This window comes from Pinus tabuliformis, chromosome 2_2, assembly GCF_031772625.1.
Source record: "Pinus tabuliformis cultivar Carrire ecotype Pingquan chromosome 2_2, CPIR1, whole genome shotgun sequence".
Lineage (NCBI taxonomy): Eukaryota > Viridiplantae > Streptophyta > Pinopsida > Pinales > Pinaceae > Pinus > Pinus tabuliformis.
Genome location: NC_142300.1, coordinates 1,261,972,191 through 1,261,989,893, shown reverse-complemented (window position 1 = coordinate 1,261,989,893; position 17,703 = coordinate 1,261,972,191). Strand labels below are relative to the sequence as shown.

General features: G+C 36.2%; 1 protein-coding gene across 1 annotated transcript; it reads right to left on the bottom strand.

The window, feature by feature from the left end:
* Window positions 1–16,584: 16,584 nt before the first annotated feature.
* LOC149198076 (uncharacterized) lies at window positions 16,585–17,440 on the bottom strand. Its single transcript, XM_089404058.1, has one exon. The coding sequence runs from the start codon at window positions 17,227–17,229 to the stop codon at window positions 16,660–16,662; it is 570 nt and encodes a 189-aa protein (XP_089260184.1). The 5' UTR covers window positions 17,230–17,440; the 3' UTR covers window positions 16,585–16,659.
* Window positions 17,441–17,703: the final 263 nt, after the last annotated feature.

Here is a 17,703-nt window from a genome sequence, read left to right as displayed (position 1 = left end):
CCCTATGAATCCTCACCTCAAGCTTGGTTGTCAGCTGACCCATGATTGCTTGGTTTTGCTCCCAAAATTTGTCCAAAAATCCTGAAATAACCACGTATTAGCCTCCTAGGTAGAGTGACCACCCTTATTCGTTCAAATAACATAAACATACTAGAAAAACATGCATAATCTATGAAAAATGGAGGATTGAACAAGGAAAATTAGGCAAAATGAGCCCACTAAGTTACCCAGTTTGGGGGCTCATCAGATATGTTAGTTGATTCATCATACACATTTTGATACAAGGGCTGGTGAGCTGAGGGAGAAATTCCTATGAGAAATGCTTCTATGATTAGATCAGATTACAGATCAAATTTTAGTGAATCCAACTTTTCTTGAGAAAACAAGAGATCATCCAGTATACTTGGGCACTCATCACCACATATAGTAATGGATTCATCAATGTTAGGGTGATGGTTTTCTAAGGCTTTATCTTAGTCAATAGCTTTGGTTCCATCTGAATTTTTACCAAGATTGCAATATTCTTGATTAGCTAAGAACGAATGAACAAAATCTTCCCATAGAGGACTTTGAAAGAGGGAGGAAATATTAAAAGCACCTTCATCCTTCTACTCTTCTACCTGTGGGATGTGAGCACCTTATACTTGATCACCGTTTAGACCAGCAAATTGAGAATCAAGAATATCTGAAGAACTTGTTGGTGGAGTGGACTGATCAAGTGAATCAAGATACAAATAGTCATGAGATGTAGATGATAGAGGATGACAAGTATCCCTTGAGTAAATGATACTTTCAATCAAATAAGATTTAAGATTAGGAATATGTGCATTAATGTCATCTCCAAGAATTAAGGGATCAATCTTTACCTTAGGCTCCATGTGTTAGGTTGTGTTATATTCTTTCCATGACTAGCCCCAGTAGTCTAACCAGAGGGTTAGAGGGGGGGAAATAGCCCCCCTGTATGGGGTCCGGGGCAGCGCCCTGGGAAAATTTGTTTTGGACCCTATATTAGGTGGGCGAACCTATCTATGGTTTTGTACATGGTTATCACACATGGTTTTGGGTGCGATGGTTTTCGATCCATGGTATTTTTGAGATTTGATCAAGGGAACTACAGTTATTTTCTAATCCAAGGTTAACAGATTGAGGTTTATGGATGCTTCGGCATATATATATATATATGTATTGTAACATTGAAAGGGACATAACAATGAAAAATCAATCTGGTGGTCCCAATTTTGGGATACAGGGGAAAATATCTGTGTATATTTGTTTTATGTGTTATGCTCTTGCCTTTGTTTATTTCTCTATTTTTAGAATTCGTATGCAAGTAATTTTTGTATGGGGTTAAAACCTACATTTGGTATCAAAGTTTTTTTGTCTTCAAAGGGATGCCTTTGTTGCTGAATGGTTTTTCTCGGGCCTGTAGTAGACCGTGTTCAGTGGGAGATCTACGGGATCTATTCTGGTGGTAAAAGAAGATGGTGAAAAGTGGAAAGATAGAGATCGAGAAATTTAATGGTGAGAGTTTTGAGTTGTGGAAACTCAAGATGGAGGATCTTTTGGTGGATAAATATCAGTGGATCACAGTAGAACCAGGTACTAAACCAAAAGGAGTGTCCGATGAAGAATGGAAGAAGTTGGATCAGAAGGTAAAGAGCAAAATACGATTATGTGTTTCAGATTCAGTATTCCTGAATGTATCAGGGGAAGCTACGGTGAAGGATTTTTGGGACATGTTAGGGAATTTTTACCAATCTAAGTCTCTCGTGAATAAAGTGTTCCTACGGAAAAAGTTGTATAACCTGAGGATGAAATATGGAGACTCAATGATAGAGCATCTGAACGCATTTAATACTGTGGTAAGCCAGTTATTTTCTATTGATATTAAAATTTAAGATGAAGATAAGTGAATTAGTTTGTTGTGTTCTCTACCAGATTCTTGGGATATTCTGGTTATTGCAATAGGTAGCAATGCAACTTCCTTGCAGTTTGATGAAATAGTCTCATCCTTGCTGATGGAGGAGATGAGACAAAAAAATATGGAGAGCCAGAATGGTGATGCCTTTTCTGTATGAGGACGGTCCCATAATAGAAACAAAAATAAGTCCTCGAGTGGGAGATCTAAATCTCCAGCAAAATTTGTAAAGGTGTGATGGAAATGCGGAATGAAATGGCACTACAAAAGGGACTGTAAATCTAAAGCTCCTAACAAAGCAACAAGATCTGATGATGCTCCTTCTGTAGAGGTGAAAACTACCTCAGATGAAGGTGGGGATGTGTACTTGGCTTCCTCTTCAAGTACACATGTAGATCATGAGGCATGGTTGATTGACTCAGGTGCATCCTTTTACTTCACTCCCCAAAGAGAGTGGTTCTGCGAGTATGAGAAATATGATGGTGATGATGTCTTCTTAGGGGATGACACGAAGGCTAGAATTGTTGGTCGTGGAAAATTCAAGTTGAAGTTGCAAGGTGGAAGGATTAGAACACTTCCGGGTGTTTTGTATATTCCTGCATTAGCCAGAAATCTGATTTTTGTAAGCAAGCTGGATGATGCAAGTATAAAAACAGTGTTCGATAAAGATACCTACAATATGGTTCGGGGAGCACTGGTATTGTTGTGAGGAGTTTGGATTGGAACTATGTACAAGCTGCAAGGTAGCACTGTTATTGATGGCTACAACAGTTATGTGGTTCTTGAAATTAGAGCACAAAATCTAGTGGTCTTTGGAGAAAATACCATGCTATGGCATCAAAGGCTTGGACATATTAGAGCGAAGGGCCTTCGAATACTTCATGATAAAGGTATGGTAGAAGGTATGACTAATAGCTCTCTGGATTTTTGATTTCTGTGAAAATTTTGTATATGGGAAGCAGAATCAGGTGAGTTTCCCCTCTGGTGGTAAGAGGTCGAAACAAATATTAGAGCTTCTGCACAGTGATGTGTTTGGGCCTATGTCGGTTCCATCATTGGGTAAGTCTATGTACTATGTATCATTTATATATGACTTCTCAAGGAATTCATGGCTATATTTCCTTAAGAAGAAATCTGAAGTCTTTGATAGGGTTAGAGAATTTAAGGCTCTGGTGGAAAACCAAAAAGAGAAGGAGATAAAAGTGTTGAGGATAAATAACGGTGGAGATTTTTGCAAGAAGGAATTTGAAGAGTTCTATAAGAAGTGTGTTATATCACGGTAGAATACTACTCCACACACACCTCAGAAAAATGGAGTTGCAGAAAGAATGAACAAGATGTTGATGGAACGGGCAAGAAGCATGCTTAGTGGTGCCGGGTTAGGACAAGAATTCTGGGTAGAGGCGGTGGAGACTACATGTTACCTAGTCAAGAGATCACCTTCATCAGCATTGGAGGATAAGACTACACAAGAGGTATGGACTGGTAAGAAACCTTCTCTTTCACATTTGAGGGTATTTGGATGTGATGCATATGTACAAGTTCCAAAGGAGAAAAGAACAAAGTTGGATAGTAAATCTGAAAAGTGCATCTTTATTGGGTATAAGGATGGTTTAAAGGGTTATAAGATTTGAAACCCAGTAACAAGGAAGACTTGTACAACCAAGATGTGGTGTTTAGATAGGTGAAAGATGTTATTAAACATGAAGTCCCATCAAAGGAACCTGAGAAGATAGAGTTTGAGCTAAAGGAGGAAGAATCAGACTCTACAGCAGAAGAGGAATCAGAAGATGAAGAGCCACAAACTTTGGTTGTGAGAAGTTCAGTTCGAGAAAGAAGGTAGCTAGAAAGGTATAGTCCATATGATTTTTGTTCAAATTTTTATTTATCTATTACTGATGATGATCCCAGAACTGTGAAGGAAGCAGTAGATTCAGAGGATGGAAAACTTTGGAAAGAGGTCATGGTTAATCAAAATGGCATATTTTCACAAGAATGAGGCTTGGGATATGGTGGAGTTTCCGGCTGGAAGGAAACCCATTGGCAGAAAATGGGTGTTCAAAAAGAAGACGAATGCAGAAGGAAAGGTGGAGAAATACAAAGCTCAGTTGGTAGCAAAAGGTCATTCCTAGGTGTTGGGAATTAATTTCGGTGTTATTTTTTCTCCTATTTCCAAGGTAGATTTTATTAGATTAATTTTATCTGTTGTTTCTGCTTTCGATTTTGAGGTAGAACATATGGATGTGAAGACCGCATTTCTTCACAGGGATCTGGAAGAAGAGATCTACATGAAGAAACCTAAAGGCTTTGTGGTGAAGGGTAAGAAAGAATTGGTATGCAAGTTATAAAATTCTCCGTATGGGTTAAAACAGTCATCAAGGATGTGGTCTCATAAATTTCATACATTTATACAGGGACTTGGCTTCACCAAAAGCAAAGGAGATCACTTTGTTTATTTTAAATTAATTGGTGATAGTGTTATTTATTTGGTCTTGTATGTGGATGATATGTTTCTGGTTGGAAATGACAAAGAAATTATCCAGGATTTGAAGACCCAATTGTCCTCCAAATTCGACATGAAAGATCTTGGTGCTGCAAACTATATTTTGGGCATGGAAATTAAGAGAGATCAGGCAAAGAGGAAGTTATGGTTAAACCAAAGGAAGTATGTCGAGATAATACTACATAGGTTTAATATGCAAGATAGTAAACCGATGAAGGTTCCTATTCTTATAGGTGCAAATTTATCTGCTGAACAATGTCCCAAGACACAGGAAGAGGAAGAGGACATGTCTCGTGTTCCATATGTAAGTGAAGTTAGTAGTTTGATGTATGTGATGGTCTATACTAGACCAGACATTGCACATGCAGTGGGAGTATCGAGCAGGTTTATTTCAAAACCAGGGAAGGAGCATTGGACAACAGTGAAGCAGGTTTTCAGGTATTTGCATGGCACTAGTGATTATGGTTTGTGCTACCAAGGAATACCAGGATTAGACAGAGTTTTGTATATCTATGGATTTGTTGATGCAGACTGGGTTAGAGATCTGGATCAGAGAATATCTACAAATGGGTATGTGTTTAACCTATTTGGAGGTGCAATCAGTTGGATGAGTAAGAAATAATTTGTAGTGGAATTATCAGCTACAGAGGCATAATACATGGCAGCCACTCATGCAAGAAAGGAAGCAGTTTGGTTGTAGAGATTGTGTTCAAGTATGGGGTTAGTATAGGGAGCTATAAGGATAGACTGTGACATCCAAAGTGCAATTTTCTTGGCAAAGAACCCTACTTACCATTCAAAGACAAAGCACATTGATTTTCTATATCACTTTGTGAGGGATATGATAAAAAACAAAAAGGTGTTGCTGGTAAAGGTGGACACTTTGAATAATACTGTAGATGCATTGAAAAAATGTGTGAGCTCTGAGAAGTTCTTTTAGTGTAGAGAAACAATGGCCATTGCAGGACTGGATAAATAACTAAGCTCTCTTGTTGCCCCCTGTGGAAAAAAAACAACAAGTGGGAGAATGTTGGATTGTGCTAAATTCTAACCAAGGGGTTAGCCCCCCCCCCCCCTTCATTATGTTAATGCACAACAGGGGGTAACAGCCCCCCGTGTGGGGGGTTTGAGGGGGGTGGTAGGCCCACTCCACTGGGTCCAGGGCAGCGCCCTGGGAAATTTTTTTTTGGACCCTATGCTAGGTGGGCCAACCTACCTATGGTTTTGTGCATGGTTTTCACACATGGTTTTGGGTGCGATGGTTTTCAGTCTATGGTATTTTGTAGATTTGGTCAAGGGAACTACGATTATTTTCTAATCCAAGGTTAATGGATTGTGGTTTATGAATGCTTTGGCATGTATATATATGTATTGTAACATTGAAAGGAACATAATAATGAAAAATCAATCTGGTAGTCCCGGTTTTGGGATCTAGGGGAAAATCTGTCTGTATATTTTTTTTATGTGTTATTCTCTTGCCTTTGTTTATTTCTTTATTTTTAGAATTCGTATGCAGATAATTTCTGTATGGGGTTAAAATCTACACCATGGACTTATTAGGACATTCCAATTTTTCCTAGATAAGATCTTGTCAATGAGATGGAAATGATGGTGGGATAAGTGGATCAACAATTTGGTTTTGGGATTTCCCAACTTCAACAATAGCACTAGATACTACCTTGTTTTGCAATGAAAAAGGAGGAGGAGAAGGAACAAAAGGAGTAGCAAATTCCTCCTCTGAGATTTGAGGTGTCTTGTGACTAAGAAAAGTTGGAAAAAACAAATTTTGGATCAGAAGATTATAAGATGATCCACCATTAATAAGGAATTAATATTCAAGTTGACTCAAAGAGATTTGAACCAAATCCTAAAATTTTTGACACATGTAATCCAAATACACATCCTCTTTGGGAAATTCATAACAAACATGAATAAATATATCAACGAAATCCTCTAATGATTCATCAAATTTCATTCTAAGTAGATTGATCCTCTTACGTGAATCTTGATAATCATACCTGTGATATGCTTCATGAAGCTCCTTAACAAGTTGTTTGAATTAAAGAATAGAAGTTGTTGGTAATGTATGACACCAGAGTTTTACATGAAATTCAAGGGTGAGGGTGAACAACTTGGCCATGACATCCTTACAATGTATTCCATTAGAAAGACAAAAATGAAGAAATTGAACTACATGTCTAAGGATAGTTATTTCACCCTTACCACCAAACTTAAATTGAGACAATTTATAAATGATTTCCATGGCGATTTTAAGATTTTATATGTTCAAAAAACATCTCGAGATTATGATTTGGGAATGATCCATTCAAGATGAGAGATTCAAAATAGATTCAACGGGCTAAGCTTGTCATATCGCCCTCCTTCTAGTGCCACTTGTTGAGGGTGTTGGAGATCCACCAATAAAGGGGGTCTCCCCAGTATGAAGTCCCAACTAGACCTCACACTGTTTGGAGTAGGAGCCCCATCCAAATAATAGGCTCGGTCACCATTATTCTTAGGGGTTTTCCTTGGCTACAATTATCAACATAAGAGATTATGCAAACAATCTTTGAAACAAGCAAGTTGACATTGTGATGCATAGAATTGCAATGTATATAAGGTAATTTCATGAAAGGGAAAAGGAGCGTGAGCTTCCAGAGGAAAATTAATAGTACTATCCTAAAAGAGACACAAAAGAACATGGAAAGAAAAGTTGATTAACCTGCAAAATAGTTCACAAGATAACAACGATCATAAAAGAAAGTAACAATGCACATTCAACAAGATTCATACCAAAGCCAACAAATAATTCATTTTCATTAGTATGTGTAAACATAAACATACACCGAAAATAATGAAAGAATTATATTACAATCATTCACGACATATGCATGAAAGTGTGTAGGCTTAAAGAGATTCATATATTAATTGAAAGTCCCAAGATACACAATTACAACAACACAACACTAGGCCCAATAGTGGAACATTAAGTCACCACTTCCTCCTCCAAAGAATGAGTTTATCTCCTACACCAAGCAAGAGAAGCCAAGGTGAAAAATCTAAATTCCTCTCTCTTGAACTATGAGGGTGTATTTATAACAAATGAGGTGACTCTCCACCTCCCATGTGACTCTTGACCTCCCTCATGACTCTTGAGCATCTACTATGACTTTTCAAATCCTTATGTGACCTTTGAGCTTCTACATGACTTTAGAACTTTCTAGCAACTTTTCACATTCCATGTGTGACCCTTGGGTTTCCACACATTTTACATTTTCTCATTTTTAGAAACTACATAATTACATTCCAATTTTGATGTGGAAAAATACATTGACACATATGACTTTCATGGTGGCACTTTAAGAAGTCATGACTTGGCGATGGTGACATAAGATTTCATTGTATCAATTCCAAACTCTTCTCTTTGGTGTTGTGACTTTGACTTCTTCATGATAGATATTTAGTTGTACTATACACCCTCCAAAGGGTCTAGATAAGTGTTGGAACCTTCCAAGTTAGCATGAGTTGCCATCTCTTTGTCTTGGTCCAAGTTTCTTTAACTCTTGCATGATACCATCTTCGTGTCTCATATTGACAGGTGTCCTCCTTGTAAACTTTCCTTTCTTACCCCTTGACATCATCTTGTCATGGTACAATGATATCACCTACAAACTAATTCACTCATGACAAGCTAGAATTAGCCCCATAATCACCTAGTCTATTTGTTCTTGCACATATAATATGCATATTATTATGGGACAATGGGCAAGGGCTTTGAGAGATAGAGACTATAAATTGCGCAATTGATCTCATAATTGATCAAGGGGTTACCATGATTTCCATTGGAGTTACACAATGCGCAATAAGGAGAGGATATTTCAAGGTTTTTCGTAATGGTAAAGTCCAGGGGATAAGGATGATGGGCTTGCTAACTAAGGAATTGAAGTGCGCAGTGCTCAAGGAGGAGGAGGCAAGGATTGTGTACTTGAGCTTGACAAGGACTGAGGTATGACTTTATTGTCCACTAGAATTGTGCAATGTGTATTAGAAGGCCCACTTAATGAGTTCATTGTGCAGTTCACTAGTGTAAGAAGCAGAATATTAAGTCACTACACCCTGGGGATGCTCACCAAAAAATGAAGAGACATGAGTTTTTGTATTGCATAGTTTGTCACTACAAGGAGGCAAAGAAGTCCTCATTATCATCTAGAAGTGCTTAATGTGCAATACAAGGTAGAACTGATCAATTATTAATGTAGTGAGGTAGTACAAGCATCAAGGGTTCAGTGAATATTCTCTGAAGGTACTCAATGCGCAATAATGGGAGTTTTCCCTCACAAAGGATTAGTGCATAAGTCCAAGAGGTGAAGGTTTCATTAATGAGGCTTAAGAATGTGCAATGCTCAACATCTAGTGGAGGGTTAGTGCTAAGTGTGGTATCAATGGAACAAGAGAGAGAAATACATCCAAACAAGTCCCAAACAAATACCTCACACGTGTATACCATTAAAAAAGGTAAATGAATGTATGATAGCTAATAACAATACATATAGTTTGAAACAATAATAAAGCGACACTTGTTTCTGAGTGTGACAATTCAAATGTAAGATTGCGACACTTAAATACAAATATGCAATACAAGTGTCGGTTACACTAAAAGATACACTATGCCATGGGAAAATGTCCAACACACATTTTGTTAGAGTTGCCTCTAGGAGGTGTGCCATGGTTCTCTGAATGTGTAAAAACAAGTGAAATCAACACATGCAAGAGTGAAAATGACACTTGCAAACATAGAAAAAACACAAGTGATGCATACAAGAATGAAAGTATGAAAAATTGACACTTGTAAAAGATAGAGCAAGCAAAAATGACAAATGTAAGAGACAAAGAAAGTAAGAGTGACACGTGCAAAAGCAAAAGAGATAACTAAAAAGCTCACCCAGTAGATAGAGAATTTACAATCATGAGTGAGAGAATGCTCCTTATACCCCAATAGTGTACAGAGCTCAAAAGAAAAAGACAAGGATGAGCTCTAGGCTAGACACTTTATACAGGGAGAGCAGATACGCCATGAGGTTTATAGTTGAGTGTGGGTGCTTAATGCATGTCCTGAAACTAGGAGCCAAGAGCGAATTGTTTGACTTGAGAAACACTCTCACTGTTGACAAAAGACACAGTCACTTTCTGTAAAATATTCCCTCACACTATCATTGTCCATGAGGACTGTGCAGTCTTTTTCTACAGGAACTGGCACAAGTACTATCATCAAATATTGCATAAGCTCTATCTTCAAGGACTGCACATTCATCTTCATCAAGGAATTGCACAAGCACTGCTCATAAGGACTGCACAATCATGATCTTTAGGAACTGTGGAGTCACTGTCATTAGGAATTGCATAATTATTTTCATCAAGGATTACACAGTGCTTGACTGTCAAGGGTGCACATTGACTGCTAAGTTGCTAATAAAAAGCTTGCTATGGAGGCATGAAAATATACGCATGTACAAGAAAGTTGCTTTGACACTTAGAATTAATGAAGGAAGACTTGAACGCTTGAGAAACATGACTAAACATGACATTAATGGCTTGAGACGAAGGATGGCAGGACGATAAGGAGGCTCCAAATTTTGGATGTAGGAAAAAATTGAAGGGTGTTTGTCGCAACGAAAACACCTTCCTAGAAGATTCAATTACCTATAAATATGAAGAAATTTCATTTAAGAATAATGATTTGGAACCCTATTAAAATGCCACCCATGATATGGTTGGGATTACTATATGTGTACATTATAATTTGCATAACATATGAGAAGAGAAGAATACTCCATTTAGCTCATTGAAGGCAGAGGACTGCGGCCAAACTTAGTGGGCCAGCCACATGGACACATCTTTGACTAGATTTTGATCCACTAATCACTAAGTGGGAGGTGTTTAAAACTTTCATTAAGTCCCATTTTTATCCTAATGGTATGAAGAAGACTATTGACTTCACTGGAATTATTTCTAGTAGAAGAAAGGCTAAAGTGTGCAAGAGTACATGAATGAGGTTAAAAAAAAAATCATTTTATTGGGAATATCTCCCAAGACCCAAAATGTACTCCTCGAGTATTTGGGTGGTCTCCATAGTCATTTAAGGAGGAAATTTATGATTTTTAAACCTGATATCATAGATCTTCCCTATGTGTGAGCACAATATATGGAGACGCATAAGAAGAGATAACAACAAAATGGCTCTAGGTAGACTAAAAAACAAGGAACTTCTGAGGAGGGAACGAAGAAGTGTAAAGGATCAATAAGAAGAAAAAAAATTGTACGTCAATGCAAGGATCCAAGTAACCACTTTAGACATTGTAACACTAATGGGCATACTAATGTTATAAGTTCTATCCAATGCTGAATCCAAAGAACCACAAGACACAATCAAAGAAGAACAACATGCCAACAATGGATTCGACTGACTAGGTAGAGAGTAGCTTAGATTTAGATGAGGAGTTTATTTTCACTCTAGAGAAAAAGGAGGTGAATCTGAGTAATATCCATCCCAAGGAAAAGAAGGAAATGGCTAAACTCTTCCAAATCAAGATCCAAGCCAAGAACACAAAGATGGACAATTTATTTAATTTCAATTTGTAGGATAAGCTTATAGTGCAATATTTACTACATAAGCTTGGATTTGAAGTCTATGGTCATCCTTGAATACCCATTGGAATGGTAAATAAGGATGAAAAGCTTAGAGTCTCTAAGAGGTGAAAATTATTTGTTGTCATAAGTGCAAGCTACATTGTTTAGGTGAATGTGGATATGGCTCCACTTGATTTGTGTGGTGTGGTGTTTCATAGCCCCTACATGTACATGAGGGATCAAATATTCATGAGGACAGAAAAACAATCCTACCTCATTAAGGATGAAATATCCTTCATCAACATTGTGCAATGAGGTAAATCCAATATCTCTTTAGTAAGCACTAACCAAGCCAAGACAATGATTAACTCAAACAACAAATTTGTATCACTCTTCCTAAGTCAAAATAAAAGAGGAAGTGAATTGCTAGAAGTAAGTCCATATGTAGAGGGATGTGCTAAAAATTAAAAACACTACATTAGGGGAATTTTCAACCTAAAAGTGGCCTCCTAAGGAAAAGTAATAAAATAATACTTAAAATAATAAAATAAGAGTTATGCATTTTGGGTGGAAAAGAAGAAAACTACATTTTTATTGTATTTTTGGCTTATCTCCTTACAGATTTATTCGAATTTCAAGTGTAGACACCCTTTTGATGAAAAATTAAATCCCGCATCCAATCAGTACCTATTATGCATACTTATGAGAAGACCCAAATTGATAAAAATTGAAGATATATTAAAAAAGTGTGTTCAACACACTTTTCTAATGTATCTTCAATTTTTATCAACGTGGGTCTTCTCACAAGCATGCATAATGGCTACTCATTGGATGTGGAATTTAATTCCGCATCCAATGAGTGTTTGCACTTGAAATTCACGTAAACCTATAAGGAGATAAGCCAAAAACACAATTAAAAAAAATTGTTTTTTTTCATTTTCCCTCCAAAATATATATGTGTACCTCTTTTAAATTTAAAGGATTTTGATTGGTTTACATATTATGTACATGAAAATAAATTTCCTCTAATGGTCGGAGGAGCGTTTTTAATGATATAGATAAGTGTTCGAGGATCCTAAAGGGTATCACATGAGAGGGAAGTGGAGCATGAGATACAATTGTTGTTTGGCTTTGATTTCCAAACATAGCACTACACAGAGAGTCTATACAAGAAAAGTGTAAAGAGGATTAATAGTTGCAATGACTGTTAGGGTAAGGAGTAAATCAACCAAGTAACTCAAGTTGTGGGTCACCTATTATCATAATGTCCAACAAGTTTGGGACTTGGAGAATATGTATCAACTACAATGCTCTGAATAAGGTCACCCTAAAATATTGGTACCCTTTTCCTAGGATTTATGACTCACTAGATCGACAATAAGATGTGAATAACTTCACCCAATTGGATCTGAAATTAGGAGACCCTAAATATATGTAAAAGAAAAAGACACTTGGAAGACCACCTTCAAGGTGAGGCAATGCTTATATGAATGATTGGATCTCAAATTAGGAGACCCTAAATACATGTAAAATAACAAAACACTTGCAATACCACCTTCAAGATGAGGCAAGGTTTATATGAATGGTTGGTCATGCTATCTAGTTTATGTAATGCAATACCTACATTTATGTGTGTGAAATGATGCATTACAACCTTTTCTAAATTCATTAATAATAATATACTTGGATAATACATTGATCCTTAGCTCTTCTAGTGAAACTACAATTCACATCTGATTTAGGTATTAGAGACCCCAAGAAAGCATCAATTACTACCAAAACTCAAGAAATGTAAATTTCCCTAATAGTATTTGGTGTACTTGGAGTATGTGATTGGTGGAGGGGAATTCAAGATTGGTCTTGCAAAGATGGTGACCAACTCCCACCAATGTCACTAAAGTGGGAGCTTTGAGCATGATACCTTCGCGATTTTATCTCATCCTTTTCAGTTGTGGATGCACCATTCTATGCCATAATAGGCAATGTCAAGAGTTTATCACGGGGAAAGAATTGTCATAAGATTTTAAAGAACGTAAACAAAAGATTAGTAAAGCACCAGTTATTGCATTTCCCAACTTGTAGAATCTCTACAAATTGTCCATGACATATGCAAGTGGATATGCTAAGAGAGAAATCTTGTTGCAAAGAGGTAAGAAAAAGTATGCTATCATTTTGTGTTTCATGATGTAACCATGGAATACCAAAAGTTTGACAAAGATCTCCATGCTCTAGTGAATGCTATTAAGAAATGGAAACAATATCTTATGGGAAAGAAGACAATCATCCACATTGACCTCCAACAATTACAATACTTGTAAGTCTAAAATATCATTCAATAAGCAAAAACACTACATGTAAATAAGATATTTACAATAATTTCATCTCATCATCAAACATAAAACATAAATATTAATAAAATTAATAAACATACTTTTAAAGTCACCCACATCCAAAAACCCAATATTTAGGTATTCTTATGCATATTAAACCTTTCCCCATAATACATTTAAAAAAAATGAATATATAGAAATTAAACACTTCATAGACCAAAGAAAAGGCTACCATCAAGTTGGATGATTATGTGTGCTTAAAAGAGAAAGACTACATGTTACTAAAAAGGCTTATGCCTACAAAGATTATAAAAACCTTTAATGCAACATATATAAAAACATAAAAATAAAAATAAAAAAATCTTTTATGTTTCAATGATGTGTTGCATCCATGTAGGAAGGAGATTAACCTAGATTCTTGAGGGTAAATGTCCTTTGTGTGGTTGACGTAAGACACTCAATCACCTCTCCTAGGTCGAGATAGGGCAACTCAAAAATAATTATTTCCATAAATTATTATTTTGCATTTCCATAATAGGAACTTGATGGTGAGAAACCTTTAAACCTTTAACTAAACCTCTAACTTTAATATCTCGCGAGGAAAGAGTTACGTCATGTTTCAATCGTCTCCACATCATGAAATCAACCAACCAGATTAAAAAACGCATGATGACATGAGGTGATTTCAATTGCAAACAAATTAACCAGCTGGCAACCACACTTTACTTTATTTCAGTAAGCAAGTATTTTATTTATTTCAATAGAAACATATGATCGGGATGTGAATTCACACCAAAGTAGAATTGACAAGACTAAAATCACTCTGAAATCAGATTTCTCTTATTAAATTGCACCGACAAGGGGAACAAACTTTATGTAACCTTTATGAAGGCGGTAGTTTACTTTCTATATGTTTCTTAGTTTTGTTGTTTACTCGTTATATGTTTTCTACTTTTGGTGGGTATAGAAGTTTGAATTACTAATTTTTTAAAATTTTAATAGGGTGTGAATATTTTAAAATATTGAATTTATTACTTTTGTTGGGTATAGAAGTTCGAATTACTAATTTTTTTAAATTTTAATATAGTGTGAATATTTTAAAATATTAAATTTATTTATATTAAAAATATATTTTAGTATTTTGAAAATTTTTAGAACATTAAATTTATATATATTATTATTATTATTATTTATTTTTAAGTTATTTTTAAGTTAGACATCAAATTGGTGTATATGGCTTTTTTATTTGTGAGATTTCTATGAAGGCATGCATACTTTATTTCGTTAGAATTAATAGAGAAAATTAGTCTTTTCCTAGATTTGGTTGTTTGTTATTGTAGGATAGGATTGAGACCCTCTAAGATCCTATTACTTAGGGATTGGTTCAAACCACCATGTTTATGTGCTAGTTTATATGTAATAGGCTTTTGTGTGAATGGATGTAGAGCATTCTGCCAGAGGCAGTGTCTCACCTAAGAGTTGCCCAATTTCATCAATAAATTTGATTCTTTATTTTTATCATGGTATGAATTATGAAATTTGGGCAACTGAATTGAAAACAACATTATGGAAGGCAAATTTATTGAATTATGGTGAAGATGCTATCAATTTAACCTATGATAGTGGAGATGCATCAACATTACTTCTTATAATATCTGCATTAGACGAAAACATCATGTTCAACATACTGCATGAATATGGTAAGATTCAAAATGCAAAAGTTTTGTGGGATATTTTGGAAATGAAGCACAGTTTGAATGAGGGCAAAGATGATGAAGGTATTGCTCTTAAAAATGATGATTGTGTTTTCAATCCCATAACTGATTGTGAAATTAAATATGTCAACATTGAATATGCAATGATGGATGATGACTGTGTGCTTGTAATTGACATTAAAACATGTGATGATGAAGATATAACCATTATTGTAGAATCTAATTTTTTTTATGAAAAAAGCTTCCCTAATGCAAAGACCTATGAAGTCAAATTTGATGAGATCTATGTATCTCATGATGAGTGGATCAATCTAATGCATGAAAAACATCTTATTGATAAGTTGTTGTTCAGTGAGAAGAAAAGCTTATCTCCATATACAAATCAAATGCAAGACAACATGTTTGTAGCAATAGAATTGAGTAAAGAGGTTGAAGGCATGAATCAACAAACTATGTCAGCAGAGAGAGATGGAGAAATGAAAGCTCTCTTGAAGGAGCAGGAAGACAAGAGCCAATATGAATCTAACATTGTTTTTAAGTGTGCAGATATTGGCATTCAAGAAGAAACAATTGAAAAGTCCCAAGAACCTGCAACATTGAATGTTAGCCTACAATCGAGATCAAGAAAGAGGAGGATAAGAGTTCAAGTGTTCCACCTTTGGGGTAGAAAACGTAAAAAGGAGGAGAAGCTCCATCACTACCTTATGGCAAGAAAAGTGAAGATGAAACTTCACCGACGAATGAACAAGCATGGACTCTCAAGCAAGAAGAAAAAAATGAAAGCTTAGTTACCAAATTTTTTATGTACTATTGTAAGCCTAGCTGAGACTAGACCAGCAGGCGTATGCTATTTTTCCAAGCACCCTTTCTCCATTAAGGGGGAGTGTTAGAATTAATGGAGAAAGTTAGTCTTTTCCTAGATTTGGTTGTTTGTTGTTGTAGGATAGGATTGAGACCCTTTGATTAGGTCTAAGGTCCTATTATTTAGGGAGCGGTTCAAACCACCCTGCTTATGTGCTAGTTTATGACTTTTGTGTGAATGGATGTAGAACGTTCTGCCAGGTGCAGTCTCGGTGTAGTCTCTCACTTGAGATGTGATCAATAAATTTGATTCTTTATTTTTATCATACCCCTCTTTGGTTTTGAACCAATGACTCTTTAGGAGAAGACACATGTTGTTAACCATTAGACCAACTCAAGTTGTATATATATATTTATAATTGAAAAATATATCTATATATTAAAAATTATATTTTAAATAACACAATAAATTTGTAAATTAAAAAAACACATTTTAAATAATAAATATCTTAAACAAAGTCTTTTGGTAGAAATCACATAAAAGAAATTTTTGGCCTACTCATTTAGAACCAACAAATATGGTTCATATTTAATTTGAATACAGAAAATAAATATTTTATCATCTAATTATATTTAACATGTTTTCAACTAAAAACTCTACAAACATAAAATAATTAAACAACACAACTTCCCAAACCTCTGGCCAATTTTATTAAGTTTTCTACCAATGAATGAATTGACGAATAGTGTGCTACAAAAACTGTACTAGGTGGCTCTGGCCAACATTTCCTGGCACTGCTGGTAGGAATTTTGACGTTGTAGTCGCATCTGCTCATAGAACAGTGTGATAAACTCTTCTGCTCGTCTGTCTACTTGAGGAGAACAGAGAGAATCCATTTGAGGAGAGGTGAGATAATCCATGGGGGAATTGGGGGACTCATCAACACGGGAACGCTGTTGTTGCTGTTCGTCATTGATACTAAAACAATTCTTGTTCTCATATTGGCCATCATGGGCAGTGGGACAAACGCAGGGCAGAGCTCTGCAGAGAAGAAAATGCAAACGATCATCCCACGATCTCTTCTCATGACCCTTCACCGGAGTGCTGCTACAAGAAAACTCCTCCCAATGATCTTCAAAATTAAACGACACATGATCGTAACCCACCGTTGGTGTTTCCAATTTCTTGATGAATGCCCGCTGGAGATCATGGATTCTGAGCATCATCTTTTGCCATTGTTTTCCTGCAAATCCCCTTCTCATCATCACAATCACCAATCTTGCCGCATTGTAAAACCGCCTTTTCAACCGATGCCGATCCTTCATATTCAACATTCTTAGTCTGATTCGTTGCCACCAACTTTTCGATAGGCCTTCACTTCTTCTGTTTTCGGGGTTGGTAGCTATTATTTCATAAATTATTCACTAACCACTGCAACTAAAATCTGCTCATTTCCGCAAATTTTCACAGCAATGATGTATTCACAACCTATGGAGGGCGACTAATAAGTTTGAGGAGTTTGGGAATTTGACTGAAATATGGAGGCTGGATTTCCTGGAGAAGCTACTAATTCTGTGGCGTGGCGTGTATAAATAAAGACTGAAACTCATAAATGCGCGTAATGTGGGCTTCCACGCTACGCAAGCTGGGCGTTTATGAGGTGCAGTGCTTTTTCCGATCAAATTCTCACGCGGTTTTTACGCGTACGTTGACGCTGTGTTCGTCGTGCAAGAGTCAAATTTCTCGATCCAGACTTACAGTTGTGACGACAGCGTGGGATAGGGGGCATCATATTGTTCCGGCCGTAA